General features: G+C 44.4%; 1 protein-coding gene across 4 annotated transcripts in view; it reads left to right on the forward strand.

Moving 5' to 3' along the window:
• LOC147639959 (uncharacterized) overlaps positions 1-16,668 on the forward strand; it is a 29,255-nt gene extending 12,587 nt beyond the window's left edge. For all 4 annotated transcript variants that reach the window (XM_086775622.1, XM_086775632.1, XM_086775624.1 and 1 more), the window contains exons 8-12: positions 11,623-11,754; positions 11,856-11,910; positions 12,055-12,155; positions 13,466-13,534; positions 13,621-16,668. In XM_086775622.1, coding sequence (XP_086631748.1) covers positions 11,623-11,754; positions 11,856-11,910; positions 12,055-12,155; positions 13,466-13,534; positions 13,621-15,846 — 2,583 coding nt within the window. In that variant the 3' untranslated portion in view covers positions 15,847-16,668. The remainder of the gene's footprint in view (positions 1-11,622; positions 11,755-11,855; positions 11,911-12,054; positions 12,156-13,465; positions 13,535-13,620) is intronic.
• The last annotated feature ends 5,298 nt before the right edge of the window (positions 16,669-21,966 follow it).

Raw genomic sequence — 21,966 nt, forward strand, 5'->3', positions numbered from 1 at the left:
GGGCGGGCACCCAAGAATGGACGGGCGGACGTCCAAGTGTGGACGCTCGATGACCGGCCAAGAGCCTATAAAAGGGTGGCCAAGGTTAGTTATTGGGATATAGAGAGTCTCGCGAGTTTGTGAGAGCTCTATGGTCTTGGAGCCTGGATCCAGTGTAGATGTGCACCTGCTTTACGCAGCCGAGGCTGGCAGCAATCTCGAGGCCCGCGAGGGTAGCTTCGTGGCGGTATGGGACGTCGCGAGGAGGAGATTGGTCGGTACGTCAACCTAGTTAGCTCAGCTCGTGGCTCGGTGGGGATAGCCAAGACTGTGGGCTTGCCCACGGCTGTCATGGTTGGGAGGTGAGTCAGGCCTGCACCCCCTTGTTTATTCGTTGTTTGCAAGATTCGAGTCTCGTACCAAGAATGATCACGAGGAGATCTGGTGGGGATGGACAGTGGTATCAGAGCATGCCTCGTGAACGAGCAAGCCGGTAGGTAGAGAAGATGAGGTCGAAGAAAGGTATGTGTTAAAAAAGCTTGTTGTTTTTCTGTGCATATTGTTGTTTTCAGATTCAGTATGTGTTTTTTTTCCATCAAGGAAACCCATGTTGATGGAGATGGTAGTATAAGTAGGGTCGGTTTGCTTTGCAAAGAAGAGGCATGATGTTTGTGTAGTCGCACGAACTGCAGAAAGAAAATGGAAACAAAAAGCATGTTCGTTGCTTTTGGTTGAACGCGAACGAGAGAGAGAGAGAGAGAGAGAGAGAGAGAGAGAGAGAGAGAGAGAGAGAGAGAGGGTGTGGCATGCTGGTCGAACCGGGCGAGGTTGGTGGGCAGGCGCTTTGTAGTCGTGCCTGTGGAGGCGGTAAGGCTGGTAGCCGGCCAAGCGTACGAAGGCAGCCTTGCTGGCAGGCGCCTAGGGCCATCTAGCCAGGCGGCCAGGCTTCGCAGGCCTGGTAGGCTCCCAGGCCCAGCGAGGCAGGCTCCCAGGCCCAGCGAGGCAGGCGCCTAGGCCCACGCCGCCTTGTGGCCAGGCCTACGCGAGGCTGGCGCAGGCGCAGTCTGACGCGAAAGCACCAGCAGCAGCGCGTGAAGACGTCAGCAACCTAGGCAGCCGGCGGCGCTAATCTGGGAGGGATGGATTAAAAAAAAAAACGCAAAAGCATTCGATGCTTTTGATATTTTTTTTAGTTTAAATTTTTTTTAAAGTTTAAAAACTCTCCCTCCAAGGTTAAAGGTGTTTTATTATTATTATTTTTTAAAGAGAATAGAATATATATATATATATATATATATATATATATATATATAAATATAAAACACAAAAGCAAAAGCTCAAGAAGCTTTTGGGGCTAGCTATATAAACCCCTTAAGTGGGCTTCTTGCCACACATCTCTGAAGTTTCCAAGCTCTCAAGGTCTCAAGTTCACTCGCACTTTTATTGTGCAAAGATCGAATTTTATTACCACTTACCCTCTTCACGATGTCGACCCAAGAATGAGAGTTGGATCCCCTTGTTGAACGCGAAGGCTTGCTGGCTACGGAAGATACCGTAGTCGATCTTTTTGACGATTATATGTCAAAATCAGATTTCCATGAGTTCAAAGTAGCTCTCGAAGCTTCTTAGTCGGAACGTTAGGCACAAATCGCAGCCCAGATACAAGCTTTGCAAAACTCCATCGCTCTTTTGACCACTACCCTCTCTACTCTATCGGGTATGGATACCTTGGCTTCTGCTTTGGACCTCAACATTACTCCGGAACCGTTCGGGGGCGAGCAAAAGGAGCGCACCAAGGAGATCGTGGACACTTGGCTACATAAGTGGCAAGTTCACTTTCAGTTTCATCTATATGATGATGGAAAAAAGATCCAGCTAGCAGTAGGTTTCCTGTCCGGCAAAGCTTTGCTTTGGTGGAAGGAACTCAACCCTAAGCCAACAACTTGGGCACAATTCGAAGACGTCTTCAAAAAAGAATTCCTCAAGAAAGAGGATGATTATGCTGTTGTTGCCCGGTTTTCAGCTTTGACCATGACCTCGCAGTACCTCACTTATGAGGTCTACCTCCAGAAGTTTAGGGACTTGCAGATGAAAGCTACAAAGATGGATCCCACTACTCTTTTGGGGTTCTTCGTAGCTGGTTTACCAGACTCATACCGTTTACAGGTTAAAAATAACAAATGCAAAACATTGGACAAAGCCATTTATTCAGCTCGTATCTATGATGATACAATGGTCTCTTCCAAGTCTAAAACAGTTACCGAGCAGGGGAACAAGCATAAACGAAAGTTCTCCACACCTATGGCTAACACGACTGAAGGAAAGTCTTCGGACCAACCTTCGGAGAATTCTAGCTCGACACCAACGAAGAAAAAACGACTCCTTAGGGCTTTAAAGCTCAAGAAGGAAGGACGTTGTTTTATCTGCGAAGAAAAAGGACACATGCGTAACGAGTGTCCAAAGCAAAAGGGTGCCAAGAAGCCAAAGGCAGCTAACCAGTTGTCTTTGACAGGTATGTCAATTACTGTACTTTCTCGTCCTTGTACTTGTTTTGATTGTCTGTTCAATTCTAAAGTATTTGGCTTGCATGATCTTCTCCGAGTTTATGGAGAAGTGAATGGCCATAAGATTCACATTCTTCTAGACCCTGGCAGCTCACACAACTTTGTTAACTACAAACTTGTGCAGAAATTGAGTCTTGATACGACACCCAGCGGTCATACCTATGAGGTACGTCTACTTGCGGGAAGGCAAGTATGGGATCGAAAGGTGAACATGCTTCCAATCCAGATTCAGGACTACAAAGATACTCTGGAATGCTATGTAATGCACCTAGAAAATGTAGACTTGTACTCTTCAAGTCCAGATAGATTGGTCTAGTTATATTATTTCTTTTCAGCATAGGGACACCCAGTATAGTATTTTAGGTGATTGTATACATCCCTCTCAGGGACCTCTTGTAAATACAATTGATTTTGGAAATATAATGAATTCTTCTTTGTATACTGCTTTTCATTGTGTATTGATTCCACTTTCTTCATTTCTCATACCTTCCATGGATGTCAATGAATTAAGTGTGTTTGAAAGCAAAGAATTACAGAAGATACTTGATTCGTTTCAAGACGTATTGCCTAAGGAACTGCCATCGGGTTTACCACCTTAACGGGCAGTAGATCATCGTATTGACTTGATCCCTGGTGCTCATCCTGTCAGTATTCCACCTTACAGGATGAGCCAAGCTGAGGAAGATGAGTTGGCTAAACAACTCGAAGATTATTTAAGGATAGGCCAGATCCGTCCAAGTAAATCACCTTGGAGTGCACCTGTATTGCTTAGGAGAAAGAAGGACAATACTTGGAGAATGTGTATAGATTAGAAGAGATTGAACAAGCTGACTATTAAGAACCGTTATCCTCTCCCTAGATCAGATGACCTGATTGACCGGTTAGCAGGAGCGAAATATTTCACGTAGATAGATTTACGTACTGGCTATCAACAGATACGTATTCATGAAAGGCATGTCGAAAGAACTGTCTTTCGGACTAGGTATGGCCATTACGAGTTTCTCGTATTACTTTTTGGGTTAACCAATACTCCAGTCACTTTCCAGCAAATGATGAACGATCTTTTTCGTGAACATTTGGAGAAATTTGTGGTGGTGTTCCTGGATGATATTTTGATATATAGTCGTACTCTCTTGAGGATCATGTTAGACACCTCACGATTGTCTTATCTATTTTAAGATAGAATCAACTATATGCTAAATTAAGTAAATGTGAGTTCTCTATGACAGAAATCATTTACTTGGGACACAAGATCACTAGAGATGGATTGAGCATTGACTATGACCGAGTTCAGAAGGTTCTGGACTGGCCTATACCGCGAACAGTGAAACAACTTCGTTCTTTTCTCGGTTTTGTTGTTTTTCTTCGAAAATCTGTACGGGAGTACTCTCAGCTCACACTACCGATGACCGACTTATTGAAAGGTCGTGGACGTAAGTCAAATCAGCCTATCACTTGGAATAACGATTTGGATATGGCCTTCAGACTTTTGAAAGATAAAGTCAAGGAAGCATCTATCTTAGCATTATCTGATCCTAGTCGGCCTTATGTTCTTGAAACTGATGCCAGTGACTATGCTATCGGGGCTGCTCTATTTCAAGATGGTAGACCGGTTGCTTTTGAAAGTAAAAAGCTAGACGACACTCAATCTCGTTGGTCAACCCTTGAGAAGGAGCTTTATGTTGTGATTCATGCTCTCAAGATTTGGAGACATTATTTATATGGCTCCAAGTTTGTGGTATTGACTGATCATCAGTCAATCAAGTATGTACGTGATGCGGATGATTTGAGAGGAAGGAAAGCTCGTTGGACTGAGTTAATGCAAGATTTTGATTTTGAGATCCGTTATCGGAAAGGGTCCATGAATAGTATTGCAGATGCGCTTAGTCGAACTAGAGAGGTAAATTCTTTGTCGTTCACCGAGATTTCTACTGACTTATTTCAGTCATTGAGAGGGCTTTGCAGGACTGATAGTTATTTTGGTCCATTTTGGCAGAAGATCCAGGACGGGAGCTCATTGATTGACCAAGACTCAATGATTGAGCAGTCTACCATTCAGGCTGCAAGAGGCCAGTGGATAATTCGGAATGGTTTACTATTCCGTAATGACAAAATTTGTGTTCCACAGATCCCGGACATTAGGTCCAAGATTCTTAAGGAGTGTCACGACGCCCCTTCTGCTGGACACCCTGGGGTACACAGGACACTATCGTTAGTGAAACACACTTTTTATTGGCCAAAGATAAAAGAGTATGTAGAAGATTATGTTCTCAAGTGTCAAATTTGTCAGGCAAACAAAGCTGAACGCTTTAGACAGGCTGGGTTGTTGCATCCTTTGCAAATCCTAGGTAATAAATGGGAAAGTATTTCCATGGATTTTATTACCGGATTGCCAAGAACACATCAAGGCCACGATTCTATTTGGGTTGTGATAGATCGCTTGACAAAAATGGCTAGATTTTTACCGACCCGAAAGACTATTACAGCTACGCAATTAGCACGGCAGTTTATTGAGCAATTGTTTAGACTGTACGGATTACCGCAGGACATAGTTAGTGATAGGGACTCTAAGTTTACGAGTGATTTTTGAAAACTTGTTTTTGAGAAGTTGGAAACAACTTTGAATTTGAGTTCCTCAGATCATCCTCAATCTGATGGCCAGACTGAAAGAGTGAATCAGATTTTGGAGAATATGCTTCGAGCATATGTATCCAAAAGACAGAGTTCATGGGAGGATTATCTTTCTATGTTAGAATTTGCATATAACAGTACTAAGCATACGAGTACAGGTTTTAGTCTTTCATGCTTATGTATGGTTTTCAACCTAGATCACCTGTTACAGTAGGATTCTTAGGACTTTAGCATGATGTAGCATGTAATTTTTTGCAAGATATGCAGGAAATGTTACAAGTTGCGAAGGAATCTATTAGATGTGCTCAAGATCGTGATAGGTTTTATTCTAATAGACGATACTTTACGGACAGGTCGATCTCCGAAATTATCCCCTAGATACTGTGGACCATTTTGTATTACACGAAGGATTGGTTCAGTTGCATATGAATTGGATTTGCCTTCTCATGTGAAAGCTAATCTTGTATTTCATGTCAGTAGACTTAAGGAAGTACTGGGTGAAACAGATCAGTTAGTTACTCCTCAAGAAATTATAGATGTCGAGGACATGACATTTGTTCCGTACGAACTTGAAAAGATTCTTGGATTTCGTGAAAGAAGATTGCGTAATACGCTTATCACGGAATACAAGATCAAGTGGAAGGATCGTGTTGAGGAGGATGCTACATGGGAGACATTGACTACCCTTCAAAGAGATTACCTTGGCTTTGTAGTGAGCTCAGGAGTGAGCTCTTAGAGGAAGGGGAGTATGTCATGTGCATAGTGTGTATCTACTGTGTGCTACACGCACACAAGACTAGCTTTGAGGTTTGGGGAAGCTTGGAGCTAGGTAGGCTGATTGGCGAGCTGAGCTAGGGAAAGACTAACGGGCGGGCACCCAAGTATGGACGGGCGGGCGCCCAAGTGTGGACGCCCGATGACCGGCCAAGAGCCTATAAAAGGGTGGCGAAGGTTAGTTGTTGGGATATAGAGAGTCTCGCGAGTTTGTGAGAGCTGTATGGTCTTGGAGCCTGGATCTAGTGCAGACGTGCACATGCTTTACGCAGTCGAGGCCGGCAGCAATCTCGAGGCCCGCGAGGGTAGCTTTGTGGCAGTATGGGACGTCGCGGGGAGGAGATTGGTCGGTACGTCAACCTAGTTAGCTCAGCTCGTGGCTTGGTGGGGACAGCCAAGACTGTGGGCTTGCCCACGGCTGTCATGGTTGGGAGGTGAGTCAGGCGTGCACCCCCTTGTTGTTTATTCGTTGTTTGCAGGATTCGAGTCTCGTACCAGGAACGATCACGAGGAGATTTGGTGGGGATTTGACACTCTCTCTCTCTCTCTCTCTCTCTCTCTCCGGTTTGAGAGGGGCCTGATTGGTTCTGGAGCCTCGCTTCGTTGGAAAGCACTTGAGAGAAGTCTTTGAGAGCTGAAATCTGTGTTTCTTGTTGGTGTGGATATGGCTCTGCCCTTGTACGAACAAGGATGACAAGTTGAAAGGACCCAACTATGTCCATTGGAATGAGATGCGGATTTGCTTCATACACAAGGGTTTGTGGGATATTGTTCAGGGCAGTGGGGGGGACTCCATCATTGTCCCGATGGCACCACCAATCATCGGGAGAAGAGGAAGGTACTCCTTCCTAAGGCTTGGGAAGCAAATTGTCACTGGGAAGCCCGAAACGCCAGCCAATGGGTCAGATGCAGGATTGAAGCCGTGTTGCCACCGAGCAAAGAAGGCCTGCGCTGTACGTAGTGCAAGGGCACTCAGCTGCATGACTCGGTCTAACTCCGATGCCGAGTCGAACTCCACCTGGTAGTTTCCGCGCCCCAGAGGGTGAATATCGGTGATCTTCGTAGGTTCGCCAAAAGGGCTGGCTTGTAAAAGATCCCTAAGTTGTCCGCGCACAAAGTGGCTACCAACAAGTTTGCAGACCAGGGTGGAGGCCTCAAGTGAGGCAACAGTCATGGCGAGAACCTAAAGATCCGCTTCAAAGAAAGAAATGCAAGCAACAATGGCTTTGGTCGGGGATGACGGAGCGGCTGCCATGGAGTCGTCCCGAGGGAAAAGACCAGAATGAAGGCGAAACTTGATGATGAAGAGGGGACCCTTGAAGTAGTGAAAAGAAAGGGATACAAGGCTGGGGGATGAAGGTGGGAAAGAGGAGGGAAGGAAAAGGGGGGAGAGAGAGAGAGAGAGAGAGAGAGAGAGAGAGAGACAACGGCGAGGGCAAGGGAGGAGGGGCGGGCAAGCGAAGGAAAGAGGCTTCAGGGCAGAAAGGGGGGGGGGTGGGGGGCGAAAGAGAGGAAAAGAGGGGGGGGGTGGTGGCAGGCGGGACTGGCAAGGGGGGGTGAAGGAAAGGGGGGAGAGGGGGGGGGGTGCGGCTGCTCTGCAGGTTACCTGAGCAGCAGGGATAGGCAGGAAGGGGGGGCGAAGGAGAGGGTGGATAGAGGGGGATTTGCGCAGTAGTGGGAGAAAGGCGGAGGGGTGACACACAGAGCAGCATAGCGGGGGGGGGGGGGGGGGGGGGTTGTTTGGTGTAGAGATGCGAAGAAGGGGAGGGTGGAGGAAACCACAGGCAATGGGGGGAGCTCGGGAAGCGCGCACATGGCTTGCAATATATTAAATTGCCTTCTATGCTTGTCAGTAGCCTTTTTATGCTCGTCTTGTGACCTTGCAATGGCTGTCTGCCCAGATGTTGGAGGCTTAATGGGTCTCTGTGAAGAAAACCCCCAATTTTCAGCATCTCCATCTTGCCCCATATTGGCCCAAATTAGTGAGCTTCAAGCCTTAGGTATTGAGAAAATTAAATTTAAAAAAAACACCTGGCTACAGGCACGCAACCCGAGGGAGGATGAGTGGGGGATTCGTGAAGAAACGTGCAAGTCAGGGACGTCACATATTTCGATGTTGACGATGAGGGAGAGCGGCGCATGGAAATAGAGAAAATACTTTATCAAAATAGTTGCACCTAGGTGACGACGTATTTTGGGCAAAAAAATCAGTCAAAAAATTTGCCTGGATAAAACGCGTTTCACACAAGGAAACGTTTCCACGTTTCCTTCCGTGAAGGAAACACGTTTCCTGGCAACTATGGTTCTTTGGCAGACCCCCTTACAAATTATTTATTCCAGAAAGAGTATTTTACAAATACAAGTTTGAGGGTCCCTTGCACTTGGTTTCCATGCTCAGATATGCAAAGATGTAACCGTAAAAGCCCAAGCCACTAAGCAAGGGTGAGATGTCCACTGCCCAAGCCCCTAAGCAAGGGAAAGATCTTGAGAAAACTTTGACGCACCAAGTCTTCAAACCCTCGAGCACTTGGAAGCCTTCAAGAATGCAGGTCTTCTTGCCAAAAGATAACCGGTACCATTTACTTTCAGCAGGGCACAACAAATTAGCACCGAGAATGTTTAGGACTCCTTCAATGAGATGAACCAGTCCACAAGAACGGCTCCTAGACCATGATCAGCAGAAAGAAAGCCTCCAGATGGGTTGCAAAAATACCCTCAGCATCTCCCGAGAAAGCCCAGAAATTAGGGTTTGCAGAAATGGGCCCTAAATCAAGGGGCAAATGATCATGAGCCCCCTATAGAGAAGGGGAACTGCCAAGTGTCTGGACAGCCCACCAAAGTGCCTAACCACTGCCATATTGTGACATGCATGCCAAAGAGGCGCCTAGGCCATGATGAAGAAAAAGGTGCTCATAACATAAATATTCCAATGTCCATATTTTAGTGAATGTGAACTCGAACTATTGAATTTTAGGGGCTGTTTCTATAAATCAACTCTATGGCCCACACACAACTCACTACCTAGGCTACCCTAATGGCATCTGGCCCCAGGACTTGGGATTTTATTAGTGCTCATCACTAACCCAAAACTTACACTTTCTAATACAAACATGTTCCCATGCCATCCTAGTGCAGTGGATGAACATGACATTTTAGAAAATTTGAATCTTTACCTACTATCACCCGAGGTGAATATGCAATGGGAGCAAACACCTTGGTCTATGCCTACTTGCTTCCATGCTTCATTACTCCAAAGACATATTGGTTCCACTCTTATAGCAGTGCAAGAAGAGGATCAACCAGATCTGGTAGATAGTGAGGAATCCTTATTTTTTTTTCAGTTTACAGGGAATGGTGCTGCTGCCTCTGGAGCTACAACCCAAAGGTGAACCATTGGCCTGGACGATATCTAGCATGCCACTGTGAGCCCTTAATTCAAGGGACAGCCTCATCAAGTGATTGTGAGATCCAATTAGGATTTGCACCGTTAAGATAAAGTGAATGCTCGGAATGGTTGCTCATGTCCACCTCAAAACCCACACCAGTGAGTGGCCTCTACTTGACCTCCAACAACCATCCCAACACACCCCTTTAAAACATACTCCAAAACGAAAATATGTGGTACACAAGCAATAACTGCAACCATCCCTCCAAAGAGGGGGGCGACTGCCTTAAGGTATGATAGTAGCATTCCATCTGTCACCATTTGATTTAGACTCCCTTACTGCTGAACAATGCCCAGTGAGACTGGTCATCCAGATACAAGTACTGAGAACGGGAGATCTCCAAGCTATATGCATGTATATATGCATGTACAAATCCTGCACAGCTCTATAACCCATTGAAGTTTCGTTTGTACAGATGTCCAAGAGGCTTAAAAGGCCTAGTTCCGGGTGCGTGACATGCAGATAGTTAGCCAGCAAGAAGTCAGACACGGTTTGGACAAGTCAGGCAACATGCTGGGTAGGTCGCGGGGCAGACGACCGACAGAATGGGGCAAAACTTGCACCGTAAATAGGCGTATCGTCCTCCCATTCTAATCGTCTGGTTTTAGCCTTAGATGAGGGCTGAACTTTTGGGAGATATTTTTTGCTAGTCATGAACATAGCATTTGAGGACATTAAATGCAAGCCAGTTAAAGATCTTTGTTTTTGGATATTCGGAGTCTTCATATGTATGAACAATCCCATGTGTGTCCATCCTGTTTGTGTACCTGCTTGTGTCTGTGTGTGAACAGCCCCTAAAAGGATTACATGTGTGTAAGTAATCTTAGTCATGTGTATGTGTGTGTGAACACCTGCTTAGGTGTGCACACCCCCTTCAATGTGGATAAGATAAGTTGCCACATGTCATTAGGTTTGTGTGTGTGTGTGTGAACACCCCCTTGAATTTGGATAAGATAAGTTGCCACATGTCATTAGGTTTGTGTGTGTGTGTGAACAGCCCCTTGAATTTGGATAAGATAAGTTGCCACATGTCATTAGGTTTGTGTGTGTATGACATGTGTCCTATGTATGTGTCAAAAGATAAGGCTACTTTCTGGCCTACAAAAAGCATTGTACTTTGTAAAGTTCTACACATCAATACAAGCATTATATTGTACATGCAATTACTTGTTTCTCTCTTGCCGCTGTGGACTCTCTTTCTCTCTCTACATTTCACCTCTCTCTCTCTCTCTCTCTCTCTCTCTCTCTCTCCCCCCCCCTCCCCCCACACCATGGAGTTTCACCCACTGTAGCCATGGATTGTCCAAAACCTAACCTAGGCCTTGGACCTTCAATTGATATCAGAACCTGCTTGGGGGCTAGTTGAGGGAAGAGATGAATGTCCAGAGGAAATTGGGGAGAATGAGTGAAAGAGCAGGAATGAGAAAGCTTTAGGGATCATTGCACTTAGCCTAAATGATGAAATCATTCACCACATCATAGGGATACAACGGGCTAAAGATGCCTACTGCTTTCGTTTTCGCTGCGCTCTCTTTGCCTTTTTTTGCTACCAGTCAACGACCTGCTCCACCATGGAGCTTCACCCACCATAGCCACGGACTATCTGAAACCCTAACCTAGGCCCTGTACCTTCATTTGTTTGACCATGTGGAGGGGGAAGGCATTGCTGCGGAGTTTCAGTTTTTTCCCATAGTTGTTGAACAATTCTCCAAAAATGTCCCATGCAGCACACAATCTGATACAATGGCCTTTGTTATTGTGGCCACTAGAAGTCTAGATACCAGTACCAGAAAAACAATCTTGCAGCTTTCTCTACAGCAACCTTTCCTTTGCATGGAACTAATGTGACAAATTTGCTAAGCCTGTCTATTGTAGTCAGTTTCTCTTAGTTACGCTATGTTGCAAGTTTGTGACTAAATTCGTACTGATTTGCTCAAATGGAATTTCGGGAGTTTTCTAATGGCATTATTCCCATGAGGCACTATATACTACCTCGTAAAGCTCTATGAGCTCAGGCGCACACTCTTTAAGCCCTTGCTTGCTTAACTGATTGCAAGGTCTAGTCATCTCTTGCATGGAAACCCAAATGAGACATCATAGTCAGGCAGGTGTTTTGAAGCATGCTTTTCTTAAATCAAAATTTCCTCATTTTTGAGTGCATGCATATGAAAGGGAAGTGTGGGCACTTGTTACTTCTATCTTATTTCAGATGTGTAATTGTAAAACAGATGCTTCCTGTTCGGCACGGAAAAGAAATGGATGGTGCTTTTGAAGACTTGCATGTGCATATCTCAGCTGACACTTTTGAAAAAGTTGATGCAGCAGTAGCCATTATCGAACCACTGCTCACACCTGTTGATGTAAGTCAAAAGTGATTGATTTCCCTAAGATAAACCAGGTTTCAGTGTTCAAATTTTTGCTAAATGTGTCTTTTTTGGATTCCCTGTTTTGTTTAACAAAGGAGGACAGGAACATGCACAAAATGAAGCAACTTCGAGAGCTTGCAGAAATGAATGGCAAGTGGAACAGTGGACTAGTTATTGTTTCCTCTATTTTTGAAGAGCTTGTATGCAAGGGAGAGAGTGCTATTAGCTGAGCTTGCTTGGAGTTTGCCTGTATGGAATCTTTCATGATCAGATTGGTATATTTTACTGATACAGGTACTGTTAGAGATTTCACAAGAGTTTGCACTTTGTGCGGAGAAGTAGGGCACAGGGAGTGGCAGTGTCCTAAGGACAAGCTTCAAACTTTCCAAGCAAAGGTATGTTGCCACTATAGCTCTATGTTTCGTGTTACAGCACCTGTTTTTTTTTTCGTTGAGTAGATCCTTCTGCAGTAGCAACTTGAGAGCCCGCCCGAAGGCGGCCTGGTCTCCTGCCTGAAGGTGGTACAATTATAGCTGCAAACGGCCTGCATGACGCCGCTGGGGAGCCTGCGGGGGTCTGAACTCAGGACCTCTCCCTTCCCATTCACAAACTTGCACAGCTAGGCTACACACCCATTGGCATTACATCACCTGTATTGACCGGTGTATAACAGGGAATCTAGAGGGCTGTACTAGTGGGTGAGGTGCCCAATTAGAGAAGAAATGGTTAAGGGAGAGGCCCTTGGCATTTAATTGTAAGTGTGAAGGTAAAGGCCTTCACAATTAGCCGCTCAATTACATGCCTAGGGCCTCTCCATTGGGCATCTCTTCTCTAATTGCCTTCTCCTTTATACCTGCAATTAATGCCTAGGACCTCTCCCTAGGGCTTCTCCTCTCTAATTGGCCACCTCACCTTTTGGTATAGCCCTCATAATTTTTTATTACGTTTCTGTCCTGATGCAAATCCCGTAAATACAGGTGTATATAACATGTTTCCTCCGAGCAAAAGCATGTTTTTTATTAGGCTCACTCTTATCCTCAAGCTGAACTTCTCTTGGAGTAGCTTACATGCCCTCTTCTCTACTCATGTGATGGCAGAAATGGCATCTCTGCTATAGAATAGGCACTGGCTCCTAATTGGAATGCATGCTAGATGTTGACTACTCAGATTCTGACATCATACATGGCATTTTCTGAGTTTGCTGACATGTCTTTCCAGCTGTCTCCATCAGCTGTCATCGCCCCCCTCCTCAAAATCCTATGACATCCAGGAATGGGTCATGGGTAGCCCAGGGAAAATGGCAAGTCTAGGAAGTGTGCTGAAATAGAAAATCTCAAATACCTCTATATTTTCGTGTGCATTACGATTCACGTAAACCTAGTAAACTCTCTTTGAAAAGGTTTGGCAGTGGATCCACATGACATCTCACTTTCGGAGAGTTTCATATAAATCGGCTTTTTAGAGTTGGTTTGTTGAGGGTTCGTTCCCACTGCCTGCATGATGTCCTAATGTTACCTAATGTTTTGTGGCTTACAAGCATTTTTTACATATTACACATCACTCACGTGAGCCCAATGCGCTATGCATTCCAATGGTCACAAACGTGCAGCCAAAGGACCATTTCCAGTTGTGAAGGACATTTGTAATTTTGAAACCTTTGATGCATGAATTCCAAGGTCACCTACTCGATGTTCTTGCCATTCAGGTCATCTGCCGGCTTTGTGGTGATGGTGGCCATCCGACTATTGATTGCCCCTTAAAGATCACTGGACAGGTTGGATTCTTTATTTGTTTTGTTTTCCAAGGGGATTCTTTTTTTGAAATTGCATGCGCACTGAGGGATGTGCTATTTTCTTACAGGGGAAGGTGTTTGATAAGGAGTATTTGAATTTTCTTGAAGAGCTTGGCACTGGTTTGGGGGGCATAGAGCCATCGGCCAAGGATCTCGACAATCAGATTCATCCACCCGGTGCTGATACATCACAGCCGATGCTCCTAACTGCGTCGGGAGCCCAGCCCATGCCTGCAAGGTGGATGGCTTCTGCAACTGGCTCAGAACCTATGGGTGATTTCACCCCCAGGGCTGCAGCTGATGGTGGTAGTGACGTTGGAGGGTTTCCAAGGTTTCCTTTCCCCCCTGGTCCTCATGGCATGAATGCTTTAAACTTTCTTCTTCCCCGTTTTTTCCATCCAGGGCTTATCCCATTTGGGCTCTTTAGAGGTCGGCCTTTCCCTCGACCAGGTCTCCCAATGATGGCAAGAATGCTTTCAGCTTTTAGAGGAAGATTCCCTTTTCCTCCTTTTGGTATGAGACCTGATATGAGACCGCCCACCACCCCAACAGCACCTGAGGGTTTTCCTTCGTCTTTGCCTACAGACAATTCTACACAAGAAGAACAAACCTGGGCATCAGGGTCAGTGGATGATAGAGCAATGCATGCTAACCCTGAGTTGTTCAAGGGGTCTCTGCCTGCAAGCAACACATGGGATGAAAGAGAAAATCAAGCGTCTGTGGTTTCTTCTGTGGCAGCCCCTTCATTTCCATCAAGCTCAGTACCTTCTTTCTCCTCTGCTACAGCTCCACCAGTTGCATCGGCGGCCACAATTTCTCCATTCCGAACTGCTGTTGTAAGCCCGTTACCGATTTTTTCACCTGCAGCTACGTCAGTACAAACATTCTCATCCCTATCATCCCCCAATCCACTGCCACCAGAAATACCACCTCCTGCATTGCCTCTCCCACCAGCACACCCCATTACTCCACCTGCTGTGACCCTTCCTGTGAGGCCTGTAATACCTTCAATTAGGCCTGCTCTGCCTTCTGTTAGACCAGTTGGTCCTGTTGCACAAGCAGCTCCCAGTTTCACACATGTGGGAGGCCTAGGGCAGGTTCCCTCTTCATGGAGTGGAACTAGCAGCATTACCAGCACATCTGGCAACAACAGTTTCCCTCGGCCTCCACAACCATGGACAGGCACTGCACCGATCTGGGGCCAAGGTCAGTACTCTCAGCCACCTGCTTCCCCCCAGCAATCTTCTCCTAATTTGGAAAAGTCGTCAGCTTTAGGATATGCCCCTTCACCTCAGTCTTTCCCTACATTAAGCACTCCCACCACCTCACTACCAGGGGTTGACACCTCATACTCCTTGAAACCATGGGGGAATCCTGCTCCCCCTACACCATTAACGGTATCAGGCCCTTCGATGATTCCAGCTCTACAGCCCCCAAGTGGTCCTGCACAAATGCAATCATTCACACGGACTTCACCCAGCTTGACCGTGTCTTCAGTTCCACCAAGTTTCACACCGATTCTTCCTCAAACTTCACATGGCCAGTTTGTAGTGCCAACCAACAATCAGTTGACAACTCACTCAAGTTACTCAAATCCACGGTTGGGATTGCCTCCACTGCTGGGACCTCAAATCAGATCAGCTACCTCAGTGAATGCCATGCTACCAATGGGTGACTACTCTTCACTTTCTTCATTAAGCCAACGTACAGCAGTCCCTCAGCAAAGTTTCTCATATCAGCCTCAGGAAACACCTGCATCTTCCAGGGTGCAGATGACACAGATCTCTCACCATGGCACCACTTTTCCAACCTCAGAGTTTTCTCATGTCAGGCCACAAGAGCCTCTGTATCCAGTTCCTCCAGGAGCTCAAGTAAGTGCAGTGTTCAGAAATTATGCTGCACATCAACCAGGAAATGTGGCTCCATCTGCTTCAGTTTTTAGTGATCAAGGGTTGAGAAGGCCTCCAATGGCTCTGCCGCCTCAGGCAGCTTTCAACAGGGAAAGGAGCTACAGTTATGATCCATCAATTCCTATGCATGCTCTGTCTCCTGTGCCAGCCTTGGAACAGAGAATAGGGGCGGTTAATGAAGCTTGGGGTGCCAACCCACTGAATAGAGGTAGACCAGGAATGCAGCAGGAATGGGGGAAATCAGAAACAGGTGCAGTTAAAAGCTGGGATGAAAATCCTCAAACTGCAGGCTCAAGAACTCAACTTCATAATGCACCAATGCCACAGACACAGGAGGTGGATCCGGAGTACGAGAAACTGATGGCATCTGTTGGAGTTCTATAATAACTTACTCAAGTGATAATCACAGAGAAGTGGCCTTCCAATACAGTCAGCTACATACCAAGTTGAATTTCTGAGTGGCCTGCATGGCTATGGCGGTGTGCATTTCTTGTCAATCTGGAGGGCACACCCTATACATAGTGCACTTTTCAACCTAATTACAATCTGGATAGTAAAAAGTTATGTTCATCCTGCATGGGTAGTAGGTGGACTCTTTCTTTCTCTTTCTCTCTCCCTCTCCCTCTCCCCCCCCCCTCTCCCTCTCTCTCTCTCACACACACACACACACACATGCATGCACGGATTATATTGTATATTTTATTTTTTGTTGCAATATCATTTAGGTGATACTATAGGCATCTCCTAGCACATTTTTGCCCTGTTCTTTCAGATGAGACAACTGCTTGATACAGGCGTTAATGTTCCAGCACTTTGATCAGAATGTTTGCTGAAAAGGGCAAGTGTTCTCTCATAACATAAGCACTAAATGACCAGCTGAAATCTCATTAATTCGGGATTGTGATGTATTCTGATATAGGCTGGTTGGGCTATTAAACATCAGGGCTGTGCTTTTGCTGAGCCAAGCATTTGCAACAAAAGCAAGAAGAAGCTCAAGAATGTGTGGTGAAAGACAATAGCTTAGAGTAAACTGAATCCAATGTCCGAGAGAATGTAGAGAGTGACTTCTATACAAAGGAGATGATAGGTGTGGAGATGGTCCTTAAGTTGACATTTTATCTAGCTACTTTTAACTACTTTTTGTTTAGGGCACTACCTAGTGCAATCACTTGCATCTAAAATTTCAGTTCGAATTTTTTGCTGGTATATCTCTAGTAAAATAAATCCGTTGGGTGCACGTGTGACAATTCTGAGTTTTGTACATTCGTATTGTGGTGCGGGGGCATAATTATTGACCTCATGAAGCCTTTATTTGTTGTAATATTACGAGTATTGCGTGTTCCCTTGGGAGCCAAATATTGATTTTTAATGCAGCTTTCAGGTTTTTTGAGTGCGTAACATGTTAGAACTCTACATTTAAATATTGCTGTAATTTTTTTGGCCATTGTTGACTAGAAAAGCATCATCCCTTGTTTCTAGTCCCTGAGATGTTGAGCTAGCGGAGAGAGAACGTAAATGCGTGTAAACGTTGTGCAAGTAGTATTTGAAGGAGATTTTGGTGCTGTGCATAGGGAATTGGTTACCTCTAACTGCCTCCAAAATCTATATCTATGGAACCAGGCCTTGAAGAGTATGTTAGGACTTCTATGATGGTTGCTTTGTCACAACCCATGCATGTCTCGATAGTTAGAAAAACATTAATAACAGGGATTCTGGTAGGCATGTTAAATCAAATGAGAACAGTGCCTTTGGTGTTGTATTAAGAGGCTGTGTATAAACAAAAGCAGTAGTTGATTGTTTTAAACTAGTGGGTTGATTTGTAGGTATGTAAAGCTGTACATCAGCAATATTTTATTAAAAAGAAGTTCAGTATTTTGATTTTCTCCCTTGGCTTAGGCACATGGGGACCTTGTGAATTCAAAGGGTTAGTAGGATTTCATTGTCATTAAAGTACCTCATCAATGTTTCTATATTTGATTGGCAAAAGTGATGCAGAGGGAATATGTCATGTATTATTGTGTAAGGCACATGAACCTGAACAAGCCTGTGTAGACATGTAATAAATAATGTTATGTCATCCCTAAACCATTTAAAAAACTTGCATTGCAAATCCAATATTATTCTCATACTTATCTCAGCCACTAGTGCTAACAACACTTCTTGTTGCGTGCGGTCAAACGATAGGAACTTGCGTTGGACTTTGACATGTCTTCTTTTTTACATTGCATATACTACAAACATAAGGAAAAACACTATAAAGTGAACTCAATAATATATATTGTTACTATCTTGCAATTACTCAAAATACTTACTAGTCCTTATGCGTGCTGACCATGCTTTACGCTTGTGATTTTCATCCCATACTACGAACTTCTTTCTTAATAGATGACCCCGTTTGGGACTATCCTTTAGATCTACCTCAGAATCATCACCTGCAAATAGGCCCCCATGCTATAACGTCTCGTCCTATGTCGCCTCCAATGCATGCTCTCTCACCAGGCCTAGTGAGCGGCACAAGGAAGTCTCCTCTCCCAATAACATACCCTTGGGTGTCAAACTTTGAAGTAAGCTCTGATACATTCTCTCCAATTGTCCAGAGGACCAATTTGCATTAAAGGTATAAGAGGGGGTGATGTGCTTGCTAGCATTGTTATCTTGTTCATAACCTCCTGTGCAAAGAGGTCTACTTCTATCCTTTTTCCAAACTTTGTGAGCTCCAATGCCTTCTTGTTGCTACCCAAAGGACCTGCAACATTTCTCACCCCACCCTCTTCACCCTGGCTCTCCACATCCTCTTGGCCATGCACATACTCTTGACCTCATGTCCCTTCCTCAACACCTCTTTCACCACCTATGACATCCCCACCAACCTCTGTCTCAGATTTAACATTCTCCCCCCCATCTTCCACATCCCCAGTAACTTGTGTCTCACCCGCCCCTGCCACATTTTCTTGTCCTAACACATCATCCTCCAATAATCTTTTTTGTCTCCTATCCCTTTGTGATAGCTACATGTCAATTTTTGATTCCTCATCATCATTTGAACCCTCAGGAATGACACTAGAGGGATCCATAAGCTGTGGCTATGAGGAGAGAGTAGCTCACAGGACTCGCACTGGGATCTCAAAGGATACCACCTTGCTCTACTACTCATGGATGCCTACAAGCATTGTCCATAACATCAGCCACATATCATACACCAATCTACACATACACACAGTGGAAAGCTTTCAACAAGTAAGCCATATTTCACCTCTTTACAAAGCAGTTGGGTGTTTACAACACAAAACAACCAATCATCAAAATCTTTTTGAGATTAAGGGAATTAGTAGTGCTAATCACCATGAACTTGGCAACATCGTAATCCTGTGTCCCTCAATTCAAATTATTTTTGGGGACTAATGTCCATTTTTCATTAATCACAGTGGTGGCCTAGCTTTTCTAGCATTGGCAATTTCATGATACATGAGTATGCCTCTTGTATTGGGCTCAGTTTCAAAATAAAAAACTGTGGCTCAGTGCTTTTTGTTTTTTATTTTTTAAGCACACATTGCTCTATTCTGTATTCTCCTCTTTGGGCCTCTTTAGGGTTTATGCTGTAGTTGAAGCCAAGGAATGTAAAGAGCATGGCATTGAATGTGTATATGGAATTGGCTCCTCATGATTTGAGGTGACATGTGAGCTAGAGAGAAGAGTTAAAAATCATCCCACATTGATGTACAAGCACAAGAGTGCACGTCCTCATATAAAAGGGGGCCATTTCAAGCAATGAAACATGAAGCAAGCTCTCAAACCTCTTTACGAGTACAAGTCTTAATCTTGTAATCTAATTGTGCTTGAGTCTTAAGCTTAGTTAGCATAATCTTTTCATCATCATTATGTTGTTTATTAGGTTGCACCTACCACATACGATTAGTGTTTCTTAATCATAATAATTAGGGTTAAGCACACTATAGCCATGAATGGTGAGGGTTCATCTTTTTTGACATGGTATCAAAGCCACCCCTCTCCATTAGCTTAGCCTTAGCTCACATTAGTGCAGTTTTACAGATTGAACAAAGAAGAAGTTGACACAATGATCGCTCACATCAATAAGTTCAAGGCACTCAAGCAACAACTAGCAGGAAGGAACTTGGAAGAACATTCCTACTCTCTCCAAACAGAATCAAGAAAACAACTATTGGGAAGATGATCACTTTGTGGCAAAAAATGATGCCTCTAGCTCCAAAAATGTCCTCTAAAAACATTGTATGTCCTACCCTTTGGCACCAATGATGTAGCCAAGGTAGAAGAAATAGCCAAAATTTGTAACCCTACTATTAGAAGAGACCTCTAGACCTCAAGATAGGTCAAGGTAGGCCTCAAAAATAGGTCGTCGCCATAAAGGGGGGGTGTTGAGATTTGAGGTGACATGTGAGCTAGAGAGAAGAGTTGAGAATTATCCCACATTGATATACAAGCACAAGAGCACACCTCCTCATATAAAAGGGGGCCATTTCAAGCAATAAAACATGAAGCAAGCTCTCAAGCCTCTTTATGAGTACAAGTCTTAATCTTGTAACCTAATTGTGCTTGAGTCTTAAGGTTAGTTAGTATAATCTTTTTTATCATCATTATGTTGTTAATTAGGTTGCACCCACCATAAGATTAGTGTTCCTTAATCACATTAATCAGGGTTAAGCACACTATAGCCATAAATGGTGAGGGTTCATCTTTTCTGACAGAAAATTAGTAGAAGAAATGGTGAAATGCATCTCATGTAGATAGGGACCACTTTGGCAAGGTAGAGTTATGTAATATCCTTGATGAATTAGAGCCTTTGGCTTGAACGAAGGGGTACATATGAAAAATAATGCTCGAGGCCCATGATTTCCATTTGGATGTATTCATGGGTCATATTACTATGTTTAGCTTGCAAGAGATGATTGGAATGGTGAAGAGAAGCAACCTCCTAAGGGATGATGGGCTCAATAGAATTTTGGAGCTCAAAGAAAAATGTATGTAAGACATCTTCCATTGTAGCCGGTTCCTTGGACAAGGTTTCAAGGAGGACCCATGTCTAGTGAATTGCATGAATAGGGAAAGATGTGAAAATTTAAAAACAAGTTGGGTGATGTTTGACCACACAAAGAGGGTCATTGGATGGTCGCATGTCATGTGTATGATCCAAGGTGACATGGACAACAACAAGGGTTGTCATAGTGGCTTGTGTACATGTGAGATTTTAACCCCTCATTATGGTGCAACTTACCAACCCTCTATTTTTTGTGTAGCTTGCGGGAGGTGCTCACCATAGAAACAACGTGTTAAATGAAGGAAGAAGACACAAGAGCACAAATAAATTTTAAGGATAAACTCAACCAAGTCATGGTTGGCACAAGAAACCAGAAGCCAATTTTTATAGCTTTATGGTGGCTGACAACGTCCAAGCAGGTTGGCGTGCGACGCAATGGTGGTGTAGAGGAAGGAAGAGAAAGATCATGCTTATTCCATTGGGAGCACAATTTGCATTATCACAACAAGACTTATATATTGAAGGAGCATCACACCAAATATAAGGATTTGTGTGAGAGGTGCAAGCTTGCTGAAAGCTTTGTTTCAAGAAATCCAAACTTTCTAGAAAAAGGGGGGTGTCCAAAAGAAGGAGATTTCATATATGTGAAGTTGTCTTAGCTAGTGGGGTGTAAAATCCACCATTGGGGGAACTACAAAGGAGCGATACATGTACTCTTGTCATGTACTTTGCGTTTGTCATCAATTTGTATTGATATGGGATTTTAGAGTGCAGGTCATGGAAATCCCCAATTCAATTCCAGTACCAATGGTGACTATGTCCGAGGGCAAGGACCATATCTCGCTCGTTCGCTAGAGAGGGCTTCAAAGGGAAAATATCACTTTATGATGTTGCAGTGATTGGCTTGTACAATGCTATTGTACAAAGTGCGTAGTAGCATGCTTATGAGATGGGAAGACATCTAGGGGATGGTCCAAGTCCTAGCCCCATGCTTGAAGAGCAGGCAAAAAAAGGCATGAGCTAGGAGGCCTTTGGAGTTGTGCACATTGTGAAGGAAGCAATATTGCTCTAGGACCCCTCTATACACCAAGAGGATGCATCTAGAAGGTGATAACAAAGAACTCCCATAAAAGTTACATAAGCCACGGAAAGAAGTATTCCTAGGCCGGAGTATGAGTATATTAATCACCCAGGTAGAGGAGAGGTCGAGGAGAGGTCGTTCCAAAACCCAGGAAGGGTTTTCCCTAGGATGGACAATCTATGAGAGAAAAGTCAATGAAGCTTTCTAGGCAATCTAAAGAACAAAAGCAGGGAGTCGTGTGAAATGTTTGGGATGGGACTCCTGAAAGGAGGAAATATAATGATATTATCTCAAAGACAGGAAAATCATCTCTTGCACCATGCTTCTTTGCCACAAGGAAGCATCTGTATGGTCGTCCAAGAGTGCAAATGATGTGGATTTATAATAAGACTTGCACCCGCACGTGGGA

This window comes from Cibotium barometz, chromosome 3 (genome assembly GCF_041138505.1).
Source record: "Cibotium barometz isolate CiBa-2024 chromosome 3, ASM4113850v1, whole genome shotgun sequence".
Taxonomy (NCBI): Eukaryota; Viridiplantae; Streptophyta; class Polypodiopsida; order Cyatheales; family Cibotiaceae; genus Cibotium; species Cibotium barometz.